General features: G+C 39.5%; 1 protein-coding gene across 1 annotated transcript in view; it reads left to right on the top strand.

Moving 5' to 3' along the window:
• The window catches only part of LOC140238363 (transient receptor potential cation channel subfamily M member-like 2), a 370,479-nt gene that overhangs the window by 58,516 nt on the left and 295,259 nt on the right, over positions 1-16,704 (top strand). The window contains exon 4 of the mRNA XM_072318295.1: positions 14,641-14,827. Within this exon, the coding sequence (XP_072174396.1) occupies positions 14,641-14,827 (187 nt within the window). The remainder of the gene's footprint in view (positions 1-14,640; positions 14,828-16,704) is intronic.

Below are 16,704 nucleotides of genomic sequence, written 5' to 3'. Positions count from 1 at the left end.
TTCGTTTACCAATGCTCACATGATTTAACAGATATGAAATATCCATTCACCATCTTATTATTTGCTATGTCTCCACTTATAATTCAAGTATTACATTGAGGCATACTCTGAATAGGCTGGAAAGGCTTACTGTCGACGCGGAAACTTACTTTTGACTGTCTTACTTTTAATCTCCCTTATTTTTGCCATTTCAAAACCTAAAATAAACTCACTGACATATAAGGCATACATTGTACACTTGTAGATGCTCTCAACACATTACGACATTATTTTATGCCAAAGTATCGAGCTGGTCACCAGCAGCACGATAAATAAAGATTCCGAGCTATGCGATGTCCAGCGTTGATCGGTTGCTTTCAGCACGGAGGTGGGACCTTCCTGCTTTCAGGAAATGTCATAGTGCATGTACTTCCAAAAGCTTGCTAGCATTGGCTGGGTGGTTGTCATGGAAACTTTCACTACCTAACAGGCAGGGGAGGAGGAATGCTTTTTTTTTGGGGGGGGGGGAGGGGATGTTTTCAATTATTGTTTGCTATAGTCATGCGTTGTTTCCGGCTGTTTCATTTTTCAATTTATTGGATTTTAAACATAATTTTCTTTAAGTATTCCAGTTCTTTTTTCCCTGACTGAAATCAGAAAGTCTGCCATAACCATGATCGCTAAATGCCACGCTGCGCTGTGGCATGGTTATGGCAGATCATGGTTGTGGCGTACTCGATTAAGTACAGTATAATCAACCGATATTTCTACTATGAGCCAAAAGAAAAGCTATAAAATCATTATGTTGCTCAAAATCGTGATTTTGCAATTATTCCAATATAATAGGGCTATTTACAGGTTTGTGAATTTATATTATGATAGTGTAACACGGGGGGTCCGTGACGTTAACTGATTTAGCGAGATATTGCCGATTTTTTTTTTTCCTTTCCGATTATTCATGATCTTTGATATTCAATGTGAAATCGGTAAAATCGTGTTTGTTTTTTTGACTTATTTTTTTCTTTGCGAATGCATATTAGAAGTTCCCCTTTTTGACTGAATATAGGCCTAGTTTTCATCACTAATGCGTTATGACAATACTTAGTAAACACTGATAAAAAAAGAAGTGCTTTGTCCAATATTCTCTCATTTAAAAAAAAAAAAAGTTACTGCGAGCTCGCTGTTATCTGACACAGGGTAACCAACAAACTTCCGTTAGCTAACGTTAGATGCAGGAGAGGGATAGAAATTTCTCAGAGTGCACATCTCATGAGCTGTGTTTCTGTATGTGGCTGTCTGTGTGTGTGTGTGTGTGTGAGAGAGAACGTGTCTGTAAAGAATTAAAAAGACTAATGTTAGCTAATGTTACGACTTACGCTCCACCATAGTAACAAAAGACACAATTCTTTGCGAATTAATGAAAAAAGTCTTTTTGACTGAATATAGGCCTAGTTTTCATCGCTTATGCATTTACTGACACTAATTATTAGACTGAAAAGAGAGAGAGTTGCTCTGTCCAGTACTGTCTCTCCTCATTCAGCCGTTAGCTAGCTCATTGTTATCTAACAAAAGGTAGGAACGGGAGAAAGGAAAGAAATTTCTCTGCAGTGCACACCAAATGAGATTTGTGTATGGATGTGTTTGAGCGTGGTTATATGTAATGTATAAAAAACAACAAATAACCTTTGGTAAGCTGTATTTAGAATAGGACTAAAGCTAATGTCAGCCCAAGTGATTGCACTATAGGCATAAAAAGATCCGTCTGTCCGGAGTCTTCTTTTCTTCATTTCTTCATTAATTTTTTTATTCATTTTTTATTCATTATTATTATTGTTATTATTTTACGTTATCGCTCTCCTTCGTAGGATTCCGTAAAACCAGATCCAGTCTCTGATCCGCGGAACATAATTTTCCCGACCAGATACAGACTGATCTTTCGGTCAAGCAGGGAGGTGTCTCACCTCCCTGGGTCAAGGTACACACACCTGCACTAGGTTGCCACGCGGCCCGAGCAGTGCAGTGCGCCGCGTGCTGCCCAATTGCGCAATGAAACCTCATCTCATACAGATCGACAACAACACGTGTTCGCTACCAGTACATGCATGTAAAACATATTTAGACATTGTATGTGCTGTGTACTTCATGAATTGTGTCCATACTCCACTCGCTATATAAATAATACACACGGTACACAGCTATCGAACGAAGAAGTCTTACGTTAATGTTAGAAAGGCTGAATGTACTACAGTCGAATGCAGTAACATAGCAACAGTAAGGACGTGAATGAAGGCATCAATCAGACTGCCTGTAAGCTGTAGGAATTACGAGGCTCGCAGCTCGATCCATGCACTGCACCGCTGCAGCATTAATTTACATGGTTTTAACGAAATTGTCCACCACATTCAATCGAGCGAGCACTACGAATTCCCGATGCTTTCAGGACCGAGATATTGAGTGAGCTTATCGAAGATTAATTGTATTTCTTATAATCATGCATGATGCAACCTAGGTCTGAGATTTTACTAGATCTAGTGCAGTAAATTAACCTCTGTGACGCGACCAGGGAGGTGAAAGCGTACGGCACCGCCACTGCGCTTCCGAGTTCTCCGTTCCGAAAACAAAGAAGAAAAAAAATCATGGTTGCGAATTTGCTTTTCGGAGCCGAGAAACCTCTATTACTCGAGTCCAGTGCACGAGTTTCCATCGAGCCAACACTAACGAGCTAGCTACCAGCTAGCTAACGTTAGCTGCCAGCTTGGCAGCTAACATTAGCTACAGTTTTGATAGCTAACATTAGGTATCGATCGCTAATGTTAGCTATCGTTAGCTAACGTTAGCCATGACATCTTTCACAACACTAACATTAGGTGAAACGTTAAATGAAACTTTATTGTGACAGGTACTGTATGGTAACAGTTGCCACTCCTCTGTGTACATGGTTACAGGCTACAGACAGGGAGTTTGACCAATCTCGACACGGTATTCTGCATTCTCGGAGGAGAAATTTTCTTCCAACTTTTCCATTCTGTCATCTGTGTCGACACTTTTTGACCAGCTTTCAACGCGAAAGTACGTTCAATTCGCTCAACATCCTGTTGTTCTCAGAGTGCTGGATACATGATTTCTTCTCTTTCTTTCACTGTTTCTCATTTTCCCTTTGCTGGAATGCCACACTCGTCAGAGGATTTGTGCCATCTCTGATTTTTCATTTCCGACCCGCCATATGGTGTACATATGTGTTATTCATCGGAAATTCAGAAAGTGCAATAGGAGGCATCACATTGCAGCAACTCCAGACGCAGTCCCATAATGGCAGGAAGTTCATTGTCTACACGAGAGAACGGTGGAAAGTGAGTAGAAGGATGATTTTAATTACCAGTATTGAGTACACATCCCACTACAATATTCCTTCATTGGTGACCATGACGTTACCTGATTCATCTCCCCACCACGATGACCGACCCTTCGCAAGCGCCCTTTGAGCCTGTTCAGCCCACGATTGATGACTCGACTTTGAAACCCTCTACTGCCACTGTCGTCAACAATGCTGCGGTAGCAAAACTCCCGCCCTATTGGCCGCAAGACCCATTAGTGTGGTTCGCGCAGGTTGAGACCCAATTTATGACTCACTGTATTACCAAGGTAGATTCCAAATATGCCTACATCGTGTCTTCCTTCTTCCCCGACATTGCTCAGGAGGTGCGGGATCTCCTCATTACGAAGCCTGCCATGAAGCCGTACACCACACTGAAGACAGCACTTGTCACTCCAACCTCTGAGTCAGAGCAACGTAGACTCCAGTAGCTATTGACGGAAGAAGAATTGGGGGATTGGAAACCCGACTCAACTCCTCCCTTGAATGAAGTAGCTGCTGGGTAATTGCATGCTCATGGATAGCCTTCTCTGGCAGTTATTTATCCAGCGCATGCCAACCAATGTGCAGCAGATTCTGGCCTCATCAAGCGATTGGCTGACAGTCACGCAGGTGGTGGACCTTGTGGACCTGGCCACATCCTTGCCGTTGTTACGACCACAATCACTCTGAGAATGATCGCACAAAAGAAACAATCAACTAATGTTCAGGCGGTTTATTAACAGTGATGTTGTGGGTACAGACCCGTAATCGGTTTTAACATCAGTACAATAATGATCAATAGAAACAATTATAAATCGGTAATGGAATCACTTACACGCATTACATGCAATATCCCTGGAAATGTCCAAATACGATGCTCGATGCACAAATGAATGATCCGCGATGCACCGATGAATGATACCTCCGACGTAAATCCAGAGGCGCAGGTTACAATACTCCACGGTATAGATCCAGGGTATATATCCACGTTATAGGTCTACGGTATAATGTTCACAGCGAAATGTGCAGAATCCGTTATGACGACCACGTCCAGTGGATGCGTTGAATGATGATTCACTTAATAATGTTCAGCTAGGAATCCAGCCCGTCACAGCTTTGCCTTAGCAATGTCCGTTGACATTAAAATATGGAGTCTATCTCCAATGTAGGCAAATTAATTCTCTGCAGGCAAAAATGTCTCCCAGGCCTTATCTCCACAAACATAACAGATCAGCAGGTAACACAGGATTGTCGACTATAACAAGTCGCTTCAGAGCCAGAAGTGACGTAACTCTCAGAGCAGTGGTGTTAGGTACTCTGGTTAGTTTCTCTGGCTTTTATATCCATTCACCCCTTTCTAGTACATTCTGTAATTTTCTCCAACCTGGGGCCACACACTTGAACATACTAGCAAGTCCAAGTTCCAGGAATCCTGGATGACTCACTGCCTAACTATGTGCATAACATCATTGCCAAAAATAACTACCAATCACATTGGGCTACAGGGACATTGCCTCACTCAGCCAAATATGTTAGCACTTCCTAGAACATTCTGGAATGGGTGAAATCATTCTAGTTTAAGTGAGCTATAATGTATTTCCTGTCACATGCATGTACTGTAGAACCACCACCTAGAAAATTCTCCACTGATCTGGTCAGCCTGTATGTTGGCTATATCATATAGAATGTTCTCCATTAATCTGGTCCACCTGTGTACATACACATTAAAACAACCATGCATGCAGTACATCATACATGTACATAACTACTAGTGTGTACATTTGTGACACCGTCACATCCTTGCCGTCGAATTTTATTCATGCCGTGGTTGCCCCACACCAAACAACACATATGTCCATTCAATACCTCCAGGATGAGTAACACCATTTGGCAACACAGCTGAACATGCTAAATATGCATCTTCATGACCTTGAATGCAGCCGTAGTTGAGGTCTGTCGACCACACGCAGGGACAGAGAGTATACCCCGTGTAATGGCAGCCCTGCTCAAATGCCTGTTTCCGACAACAGCGAGTGCTTGTACCATCAAACCCATGGAGAGAACACTCGCCATTGTCAACCACCCTGCCAATGACAATCGTCTTCCGGTTCGTGTGCATTTTTGTAATAAGCGATCATTACATCCTGATCCTGAAATAAAAACGAATGACACAATTATCCCGGTAGTTCAACAGACAAAATATCTAGGCCTCATTTTTTATAACAAACTAAACTTTAAAGCTCATATTGATCATGTAAGACAAAAGTGTCAGAAAGCTTTGACTCTTTTGAAGGTTTCAAGAATGGACTGGGGTGCAGATCATGTTATTCTACTCCGACTTTACAGGTCATTGGTTCGATCGAAACTGGACTATGGTTGTGCAGTGTATGGCTCTGCCCTGTTACGATCAAAATCACTCTGAGAATGATCGCACAAAAGAAACAATCAACTAATGTTCAGGCGGTTTATTAACAGTGATATTGTGGGTACAGACTCGTAATCAGTTTTCACATCAGTACAATAATGATCAGTAGAAACAATTATAAATCAGTAATGGAATCACTTACACGCATTACAGCCAAATCTTAAATCACAAGGTCCATGTAATCCCTTGGAAATGTCCAAATGCGATGTTCGATGCACAAATGAATGATCCTTGATGCACCATTGAATGATTCCTCCAACGTAAATCCAGAGGTTAACTGGTTGCAATAATCCACGTTATAAATCCAAGGTATAGGTCAACAGCGAAATGTGCAGAATCCAACATTATGACGACCACGTCCAGTCGATGCGTTGAATGATGATTCACTTTATAATGTCCAGCTAGGAATCCAGCCCTTCACAGCTTTGCCATAGCAATATCCGTTGACATTAAAATATGGAGTCTATCTCCAATGTCGGCAAATTAATTCTCTGCAGGCAAAATGTCTCCCAGGCCTTATCTCCACAAACATAACAGGTTAGCAGGTAACACAAGACTGACTATAACAGTCGCTTCAAAGCCAGAAGTGATGTAACTCTCAAAGCAGAGGTGTTAGGTACTCTGCCTACCTCGGAATTTCTCCGGCTTATATACTATCCATTCACCCCTTTCTTGAACATTCTGTAATTTTCTCCAACCTGGGGCCACATACTTGTATGTACTAGCAAGTCCAAGACTGTTCTAGAAATCCTAGATGACTCACTGCCTAACTATGTGCATAACAGCCTACCAAAAATAACTACCAATCACATTGGGCTACAAGGACAGTGCCTCACTCATACAGCCAAATATGTTAGCACTTCCTAGAACATTCTAGACTGGGTGAGAAATCATTCTAGTTTAAGTGAGCTATAATGTATTTCCTGTTACATTCATGTAACTGTAGTTACATTGTATACCACCTAGAAAATTTTCCACTGATCTGGTCAGCCTGTATGTGCTATATCTATATCATAATAATTAATAATAATTAATAATAATAATTAGACAAATTTGTATAGCGCAGCTACTATGTAAATATACTCTACTGTGCTGTGATGTAACAGAGCTCCTGTCACTGATTAGACACACGAAAAATAAATAACAAATTAATCAAAGGCTTCTGAAAAAAGATATGTCTTCAATAAAGATTTGAAGACAACAAGTGATGATGCCTTCCTCAGTTTCTCAGGTAATTTATTTTTGGAGCAGCACAGCTGAAGGCACAATCCCCTAAAGTTACTTTCGTTTTTAAAGTGAGATTGCTTTAGAAGCAACTTATCCTGTGTACTTCGTAAATTATGAGAATATGAGTGTGATTTCATTGATATCAATTCTGATAAATAACCAGGTGCTTGACCATGCAATACTTTATAAACGAGTATCAAAATTTTAAATACAATTCTCTGTCTTACTGGCAACCAATGTAACTTCTTCAAAACAGGTGTAATATGTGAAAATTTTGACGAACTAGACACAAGTCTCGCACATGCATTCTGCACACGCTGAAGCTTTGTTATCTGTGAATCTGGTAAACCAAACAATAACCCATTACAATAATCAAGCCTATTGCTAATGAATGCGTGAACAAGAGTTTCAGCGTCTTCCTGGCTCAAATATCTACGAATAAAACATATAAAAAGCAGACTTGCATGTGGTTGATATGTATGCTTCTCCATGTTTAAACGAGAATCAAGCCATACACCCAGGTTTTTCACAGAGCTCGATGGTTTAACTTCCAAATCTCCAACTGATATCTTACTAATATCCAGCTTTGCTACTTGTCTTGGTGTCCCAACAACAAGAAATTCAGTCTTTCCATCATTAAGCATTAACTTTAATATGTTTGGACATCCAAGAACGGACATAACATATACAGGATTCTAAGTTTGAAATACTGTCAATGTGTTGTTCACCATCAGGACTGAAGGAAATATACAACTGTGTATCGTCAGCATAACAATGACAAGAAATATTTGAGAAACAACATTGAATACTCTTGATCAGATTACTTGTATAAAGTGTAAAAAGAAGGGGCCCAAGGCGTGACCCCTGAGGCACCCCGTATGGAACATCAAAATTCTTTGACATTACATCCTCTATCATAATCTCTTGCTGTCTGTTAAAAAGATAAGACTCAATCCATCATAGGATTATCATATAGAATGTTCTCCATTAATCTGGTCCACCTGTGTACATACACATCAAAACAACCATGCATGCAGTACATCATACATGTACATAACTACTAGTGTGTACATTTGTGACAGCCCGTAAGTCTTACCTTGAAGAGTTGAAACCCATTCAGAATCAAGGTCTTAGGCTTTGCTTAGGGGCTTTTCGTACATCTCCTATGGAAAGCCTATATGTTGAGGCTAATGAACCACCCTTGCACTTGAGGTACAAAAAGCTATCACTACAATATGCCACCAAGCTAAAAAATGATCCTCGCAATCCAACGTATACTGGTACTTTCATGCCGCGTTACAGTAATTTCTATAATCTCAAACCTTCGGCCATTAAACCGTTTGGTTTCAGAGTCAAAGAAGCTTTGCTACATATACTCGACACAGCCAACATAGCTCCATTTGTAATTTCTAATATACCACCATGGAAGATTGTTGAACCAGTAATTGATTTAACATTGAGGACACTTAAAAAGGACTCTACAAGTGACTTAGTTTTCTTAAATAGATTTGGAGAACTTAAACACAAATATCAAAACTACCCTGCAATTTACACAGATGGCTCTAAAGATGGACATAAGGTTGGTGCAGCATTTTTAAGTAGATCTGAAAAAGGGCAAGTTAGAATACCAGACCATTAATCTATATTCACTGGTGAGCTATCGGCTCTGAAAATGGCGCTCGATTTCGCAGAGAATAGTGATGACAGACGCTTTGTTGTTTATACGGATTCGTTGTCTAGTCTCGTGGCTTTACAAGGTAGAACTCATAAACACCCTTACATCGTTCAGCTATTGGAGACTCGGCATAAACTCGCTTGTCTCGGTAAGCAAGTCATTTTTGTTTGGATACAAAGTCATCGAGGAATTTTAGGCAATTAAAAAGTTGACAAGTTAGCAAAAGAAACCCTTGATATGGACATAACAGACGTCCACTACACAGATTTGAAATCTAAACTGAATTTGTACATAAGAAGCAAATGGCAGTCACAGTGGGATGCAAACCTCGATAATAAACTTCGCCAACATCACCCTGTCATTCAACCACCTAATACTCTGCCATTAATCAAACGACGAGAAGATATTGTGTTGACCCGTGCTCGCATTGGTTATTCTCATTTAACACATGCTTATTTATTTGCAGCCGAGAATCCTCCTCGCTGCATATCATGTGATTGTTTATTTACGGTGAAACACATTCTGCTTGAATGTGTGGAGTTCACTCACATTTGCACAACTTATTACAATGTTCCTGATTTGTTAACTCTATTTAGAGACGTTTCACGTGAAACAATAGTAGCTTTTCTAAAAGCTATCAATTTGTTTATTCAGTTCTAAATACATGTAGGCAACTGTTTGAATCTTAATCACAACAGGTATACCCTTGGGCAAGGTATCTTATGCTAATTGCCTAGTCTTTCCGAGGAGACGTTAATGTCGGTCCCGTGTAAAGGAGAGTCACACCATTTGCACGTAAAAGAACCTATTCACTTTTCGAAAAGAGTAGGGAGTTATCGCGGTGAAATAGTTCACTGTTTTTAGTTAATATGTTATATGAATATTCTGATTGAGATGCCCATTATTTTTACTGTGCATGTTAAAACTGTGTATGAACTTAGATTAAGCTAAACTGTTCGACACTTAAATAACACTAAACGTGTTGATAGTGTCGTTAAGCATGTATCAATCAATCAATCAATCATCTGCTTACTGCCAACCGCCTACTACTACCAGGGAAGCGAACAAGCCAGCGCTTAAAGGGGCATTCCGGACGATTTTCATAATTTCACATCATGTAGTACATAAATCAACAGCTTCATGTATAGATTTGTAGAATTTATTGTGGTTCTTGAGCAGAGAAACAGTACTTTCAAAAACCTTAAACAAATTACACTGAACAAAGATGATGACATAGGAGCCTCACATATCTCAGAAATGTAGCAGTGTTATTCCATTACAATACCGCATGCTTGCAAGCTCACCTGTGTGTAATCTATGCATGCCTTCTTCTTTTGTGCTGCTTCCTTGAGCCACATCTCATGCATTCTTATGGTGAGGCTGCCATGTCATCATCCTTGTTCATTGCAATTTGTTATAAACTTCGAAAACATTCTTATTTTTCATCCCAATCATTATAAATCCTGAAACTCTGTACCCAGTATAACTAATTTATATATGTTCAAATGTAAAAATTTGAAAATCATCCGGAGGTCTCCTTTAATGGCGACAAGCAGCGTTGGTTCAAACACCCACAGTCGCCTCTTTTATATATCTGACAAGAACACCAGCACGCGATTCCTCGTTGTCACCGACGCGGAAGTCAGTGTTCTTCCACCTTCCCCGGGTGAGAGGCGATTTCAATTGAATAAATTCAAGCTGCGGGCCACCAACAAGTCCAACATCACAACATGCGGCAGATGTTTGATGATGCTCAACTTAGGACTGTGACGTGTTTGTCGATGGATTTTCACAATCGCAGAAATGCCAACACCTTTCTTAGGATCCAACTTTCTCGACACCGATGCGGAAGTCAGTGTTCTTCCACCTTCCACGGGTGAGAGGCAATTTCAATCAGAAAAATTCAAGCTGCGGGCCACCAACAAGTCCAACATCACAACATGCAGCAAATGCTTGATGATACTCAACTTAGGACTGTGACCTGTTTGCCGATGGATTTTTCACAATCGCAGATGTGCCAACACCTTTTTTAGGATCCGACTTCCTAGCGCATTTCGGAGTGCTAGTCAATGTTAGACGACACAAACTGATAGATCCAACGACGAATCTTTCAGTTAGCGGCTTACTTCTTTACTGAACTGATGACAATGTCCTTCAGCCTAAAAATGATATGTTCTACTGACACTCATGTCAACACACTCATTCAACGGTTACAGCTCCTTATTCCGAAGGTTCATTATTCCGAAGGTTCTTTAGTCCAAAGGTTTGTTATTCCGAAGGTTCGTTAATCCAAAAATGTGACAAGGTTTGTTATTCCGAAGGTTCATTAATGCAAAAATGAAATAAGGTTTGTTATTCTAAAGGTTCGTTGATCCGAAAATGAAACAAACCTCGTTTTTCCGAAGGTTTGTTATGGACCCTATATCATTTCGGATCAACGAACCTTCGGAATAGCGAATCCTTTCTCATTTTCGGATAAACGAGCCTTCGGAATAGCAAACCCTATTTCATTTTCCGATTAACGAACCTTCGGAATAACGAACCTTCGGAATAATGCCACAAATGTTCGGATTAACGAACCCTTTTTCATTTTCGGATGAACGAACCTCTAGGTATAGGGAATTTGTGTGTTTCTGATTAACGAACCTTCGGAATGACAAACCTTCGGAATAACGAACAGCATACCTCGATTACTCAACCATTCTACACACCATCCATCGTCAAACACTCAATCACCCACCACATAGAGATTCGAGGTCCCCCTGTCTCCACTTGACCATGCCGTCTTGCATCTGAATGCCTCTAAGCTGTGAAACAGGAATTCAGTCACATGCTCGGACTCGGCATATCATCTGCCAATCGAGAAACAGCTGGTCTTCCCCTTTCACATGGTACCGAAAAAAACTCCCGGGGACTGGCGTGTGCCCAGAAACTCAAAATTTTGTTGACTTTTCGCTTTAAAAATATGCACTTACCACTCCACATGATTCAGTGCGAAACAGTCACCTTTCCCCATGTGCAGCCCATACTCTCCCTGTTTGTGCACAGTTCAAATATGCATGTAGTGTGTGTGTTGTGTGTGACACATGCATGGTAGGAGGCATGAATATGAGAAAAATGTGTAACTTGTGAATCAATGATGTTGCACTGTGCATGTTTTTAACATGTTCAAGTTAGCAGTGCTGCCTCATTCTCTGCATTGATAATGCTGTGGCTTCATAACTTGATTTACACTTGTAAATGTGAACTCTAAAAGGGTTATTTGTGGATCAAATCATGGACCTTGTATAACATGGACTATTCACGGCAGTCTTTCTTTGATGTAATGATCGTCACCGACACCTGATTATGTGCATCTTAATGAGTACATTCAGGTGTCTTGACAATAACGATTGTGTAATCATGTATCGTCACTAGCAAAAGAATTGTTTCCCTCATTTCAGTCTTGTTTCGCTGATGTGCCTTTCTTCAGACGGAAATGTCTTTGAATAAATACAGATGATGAGGAGCAGCAAACCTGAGATCATTACAAATTTTGTGTCAAAAGATGGGTAATTGCTGATTTGCACATTTTCGCACATGCATAGACCTTGCCTAATGGCAAGATATATTTGTTGTCTACCATTACCGTCCCTTTCTGCTCTGGAATAAGCTGGAGAAAAGTGAAATATTGAGATCACAACTAACAATCATTCTGCCAAAATGTTAGCTTTCTTTTAAAAACTGCCTGCTTCTCCCAAGCGAAATTGTTTGAGGTATGATTTCCTGATATACACCACAACTGCACATTTACTTTACTTGATTTTTGTGAATTATTTTCTTCTGCGCATATAGTTTTAGATTTCTTGAATCTCCATCTTGTTCTTCTCCTGGCTTGCTGGCAGTGACGATCATGGGATCAAAGCAGTGAAGCATGCTAAAAATGTCTTTGTGGCGCTTTTGAGATGTACGGGTGCATGAATTAATTGACAATGCGATGAATGTCCATGTGTATTAGGTCCATGATCAAATCAATGAAGGTTTGTTCCGGTTCCGATGATGCTTTTGCAAAAATTATAAAACTGCTGTGTCTTTTTTTTTTATTGAGGTTGGTGTCTAAATCTGCATGTTGTTGGGCATGTGTACATGTACTTGTTGCTGTGATTGTCAGTGGGTTTAAAGAACTGTGCATGGTTTAATGTAATGCCCAGATACTGGGCTTCATGTTGTGTGGTTTGCACAGGCCAATACCAGCCACAGCTTAAGTGGGAACACCACTTAAATGAAAGAAAAACTTGTCTCCTGACCCCTCCCAATTCAGCTGTCAGTAGTGAGTACCATGTCATGATAGTGCAGGGGAATCCGTATACCTCCTTGATAGCTCTAACCATGGAGCTGGTACAACACAAGGAGAGGGCATTCAGTAAAATGTGACTTGAGGTATTAAATGGTGAAAGCATGACCTTTTGTTGAAGTCAAATGCATTGCCGTCAGAGAGGGGTTAAAAAACTATACATAATGTGATTAAAAAAATTACAAAATGTGATTAGTCCACTTGTAAGTCATTCTCTTTGAAGAACCATGATTTGCACTGCAAAGTTGATAGTTTAGGCTGTCTGTTGTCATTTGCTCCTAGAGTCCTCCTCTGATGTAAAAACTAAAATACAACATAAAAATTGCAACTAATGGCTGTTCCCACTAGTAGTGCATTAAGGGCAGGCCTGTGAGTGTGATTTTGACCACATGGTCAACTTCACACAATACACAATACAGTACAAAAATCAATGTTTTTGGATAAGTGACTTACTGTAAAAGCATGTATTTTCATATTTTCATCAATTTCATATGTAAATATTAAAATCATTAATTGACATCACATGATAAATCAGAGGACTCTGATTTATATGCTGTAAAAATAAAATATTCGCGGCATTACATTTTCGTGAATTTAAGCTAACAGCCTTTATTGCGGCATGAAATTTTCACAATATCTCTCTAACATTCAATGCATTCAGTGTAGACCAAAAACTTTTGGTGCATTTTAATTTCACATATCTTGGCTGTCGTGAAATTCCCCAAATTAAAATGCGCACAAACATATATGACTTCCTCTCTTTAAAGTATTACATTTAACTATATCCCACATAGGTATGTTTGACCAGTGGGATTACTAGAATTTGGAACATGTGACCAAGAGATGTTTTTCTCCCAGCATCCATACCATCGTATCATACGTGATAGTCTTTTTTCATTAGTACTTTTTACATACCCGCAATTGGAATCGATAAAGGTATCGCTCACATCGATCGGCCACGCGAGTAGCTAGCAAGTTCTTGTGGCACACATCCATGCATATTGCACAATTATTGATACCTGGTATATCAGCATTGCTTGTTATTGTCTTAGATTTGACATCTGTCTCATTCATTCGACTGCTGCCATGCCACGGACTGGTTGTACCGTACAACCACCTGTGTTGTAACATTTAGCACGATTGTGAAATAAAAAATCTGAGTGGTTGATCGAATACATTTTTAGCAAATCTCAAGTTTGTAAATCGATGTGGGAGATAAAGCAAATAATCATCTCCTTTTTCTCAAGCAACAAAAACAATCTAACATCACCTTGGTAATGTTAGATTGTACCATCACCCACACAGTTGATGATTACTTACCATTAATTTCTCTTTCAATTGATAGTTTCAATTTGTAAGTGCAGCAATGTCAATTTGGTAGTAAGAGAGCACAGTTGAGTGAACATGAATAAAAGAGCCTCTGGCACAGGAGCTTATGCACTGCATTACGTGACCAGGGAATATGGGTTAACTGTAATTTGTCATGTATTGTGGGAAAACTTTTCTTTATTTGAAATTTTGTTTGTTTGTTTTTTTCTCTCTGTTATTGTCTTAAGAGAAAACCAAAACGTGTAGTGAGTGCATCAATAAAAATTTTAAAAGAATGTTATTGTTTATCGAATGTGTCTTCTAAATTTTGCTGTCAGGACTGATGATCCAAAATGTCAGTGTGGCAAAAGAAAGAAAAAGCATGAGGAGCGCTTCTTGACAAACCCCGACAAGACAGCCAAGTGGAAAGTAGAGACACATACTCATACCAGTGCAACCAATGCCTATGGAGAAATAGAGTTTACTGGGGCAGTTGGAGGAGGAGTTGGACAGAAGCCGCGCAAGGTACAGTGTTCTGTTAGTTGAAATATGATATTATCTCAGTGCAAGATCATAACCTCAGTCAGCAGTATTGAAGGCAAGTAAAGAGCCGTTGAAGTTCCTTGACTGATCAGTTTTGTGATTCAATCACACATACCTACTGCTTGGTCATTGTGACAGTCTAATTAGGTGATCCTTGTGAAATCACAGACCCCCTTCTCATGTGAATCACCTTCTCACACGGATCACCTTCTGCTTGAACTGTACAGATTCTTTTTTTCTTTCTGTACAATGCTTTATTGATTATCTCAAAAAGCTGAATTTCTTATAACTTCAAACTTATGTCACTTGTGGGATTTTTTCTTGAAACTGAATATCTACATGTATTACCCAATAGAGATTCTCTGGGAAGTTTCTTGCCAAAAGGTCAAAGGTCAAAATGTAAGGTCAAGTGAAAGTGCTAAATTTCACTTCTTCCTCCATATCTCGGAAGTGACTCAAGATATCATGAAACTTAGTACATATTTATGCATGTTCTACCTGACAGTGATTCTCTTGAGAATTTTAGGCTAAAAGGTCAAGGGTCAAAGGCCAGGTTAAATGCTAAAATATTACTATTTAAAACTGAAATCACACTGTTTCTCCATACCTTGAAAATTACGTTGATGCATAATTATAAAAGGATCAAAAGTCAAGTAAAAATCCTCACTTCCCCAAATACCTGCACTCTTTAGACAATATAGCCATTCATCCAATTAAACCTAGTTCAAGGTAAGGGAACATTCAACAAATTTTTGATAAACCTGTCATTTTGATATTTTGCCAATTATGTGAAACTGTCATCACACATCGTTAAGACACTGTACTATAGACCTATTAGGAGAACCATGCATTACGGGGGGAGGCATACCAGTCACCACAGCGACATTTCTATTTTTGTTCTGCATTGATTTCCAATCTTGTGTTTGAATTTTAGTTATCATTGAATCATCTTAACTATGCTACACCATTTTGTTCTTTTATTTTGTTGATTAACTTTGGTAAGATATATGTAATTTTTGTTTGCAGATTTGTGTATAAAAATTGTAGCTCCTTTGTTCATTGCAAAAAGCCAGCACCTCTGCACTTTGACACCAGCACAGAGCATGACTGGGACAAAATATTGAAAGGTTTAAATGTTGACCAGGCTGAGCCTGTCACTGTAAATGCATAGGATTGGGTGTCCTATTACAATACATAAGGTAAAGCTCAGCCCGGCCCTACACTGTAAATGGGGTCTATGCAGTTGCTCAACCATGATATCTAGAATCACATTATTGTATGTATCTCCAGTTCTAAATATCATTCAAACACAAAATTTTGTCATTGTATATTTAATATGATGATTTGTCTATCCAGAGCAAAAATGGCTTTGACCTGCACATTAGAATTTGAAATTTTCCAAATGACCTGGAAATAGTTTTGCATACATTTCAGACCACTTTAAGCATTTCAAAATATTGTGCGTGTGCATTATTTGTGCCCATTGTGTGCAAACATAAAGCAAAAATTAACTTTTGGGCATGGAATTTTTTTTTCTTTCTGGAGAATTAAATTCACCAAATTTCTTTATCCAGTGTGTTATGTCATCATACCAGCTTGTCAAAGTTTAAGTTCTGTGTGTGTGTGTGTGTGTGTGTGTGTGTGTTTGTCATGGCGGTATGCAGGGCAATTGTGGGAAAAACAGGCATACATGTGTATATATCTGAAATCTGTTACAGCTCATTAGGGTGGATGATACCCTCATTTTTAGCTCACCTGAGCCAAAGGCTCAAGTGAGCTATTGCCATCACTCACCATCCACCATCCGGCGTGTGTCGAGCATAAACTTTGTACATTTTCATCTTCTTCTTGAAAACTGT

This window comes from Diadema setosum, chromosome 14, assembly GCF_964275005.1.
Source record: "Diadema setosum chromosome 14, eeDiaSeto1, whole genome shotgun sequence".
NCBI lineage: Eukaryota > Metazoa > Echinodermata > Echinoidea > Diadematoida > Diadematidae > Diadema > Diadema setosum.
The sequence above is the reverse complement of the archived record's forward strand: the minus strand, read 5'-3'. Positions and strand labels throughout refer to the sequence as shown.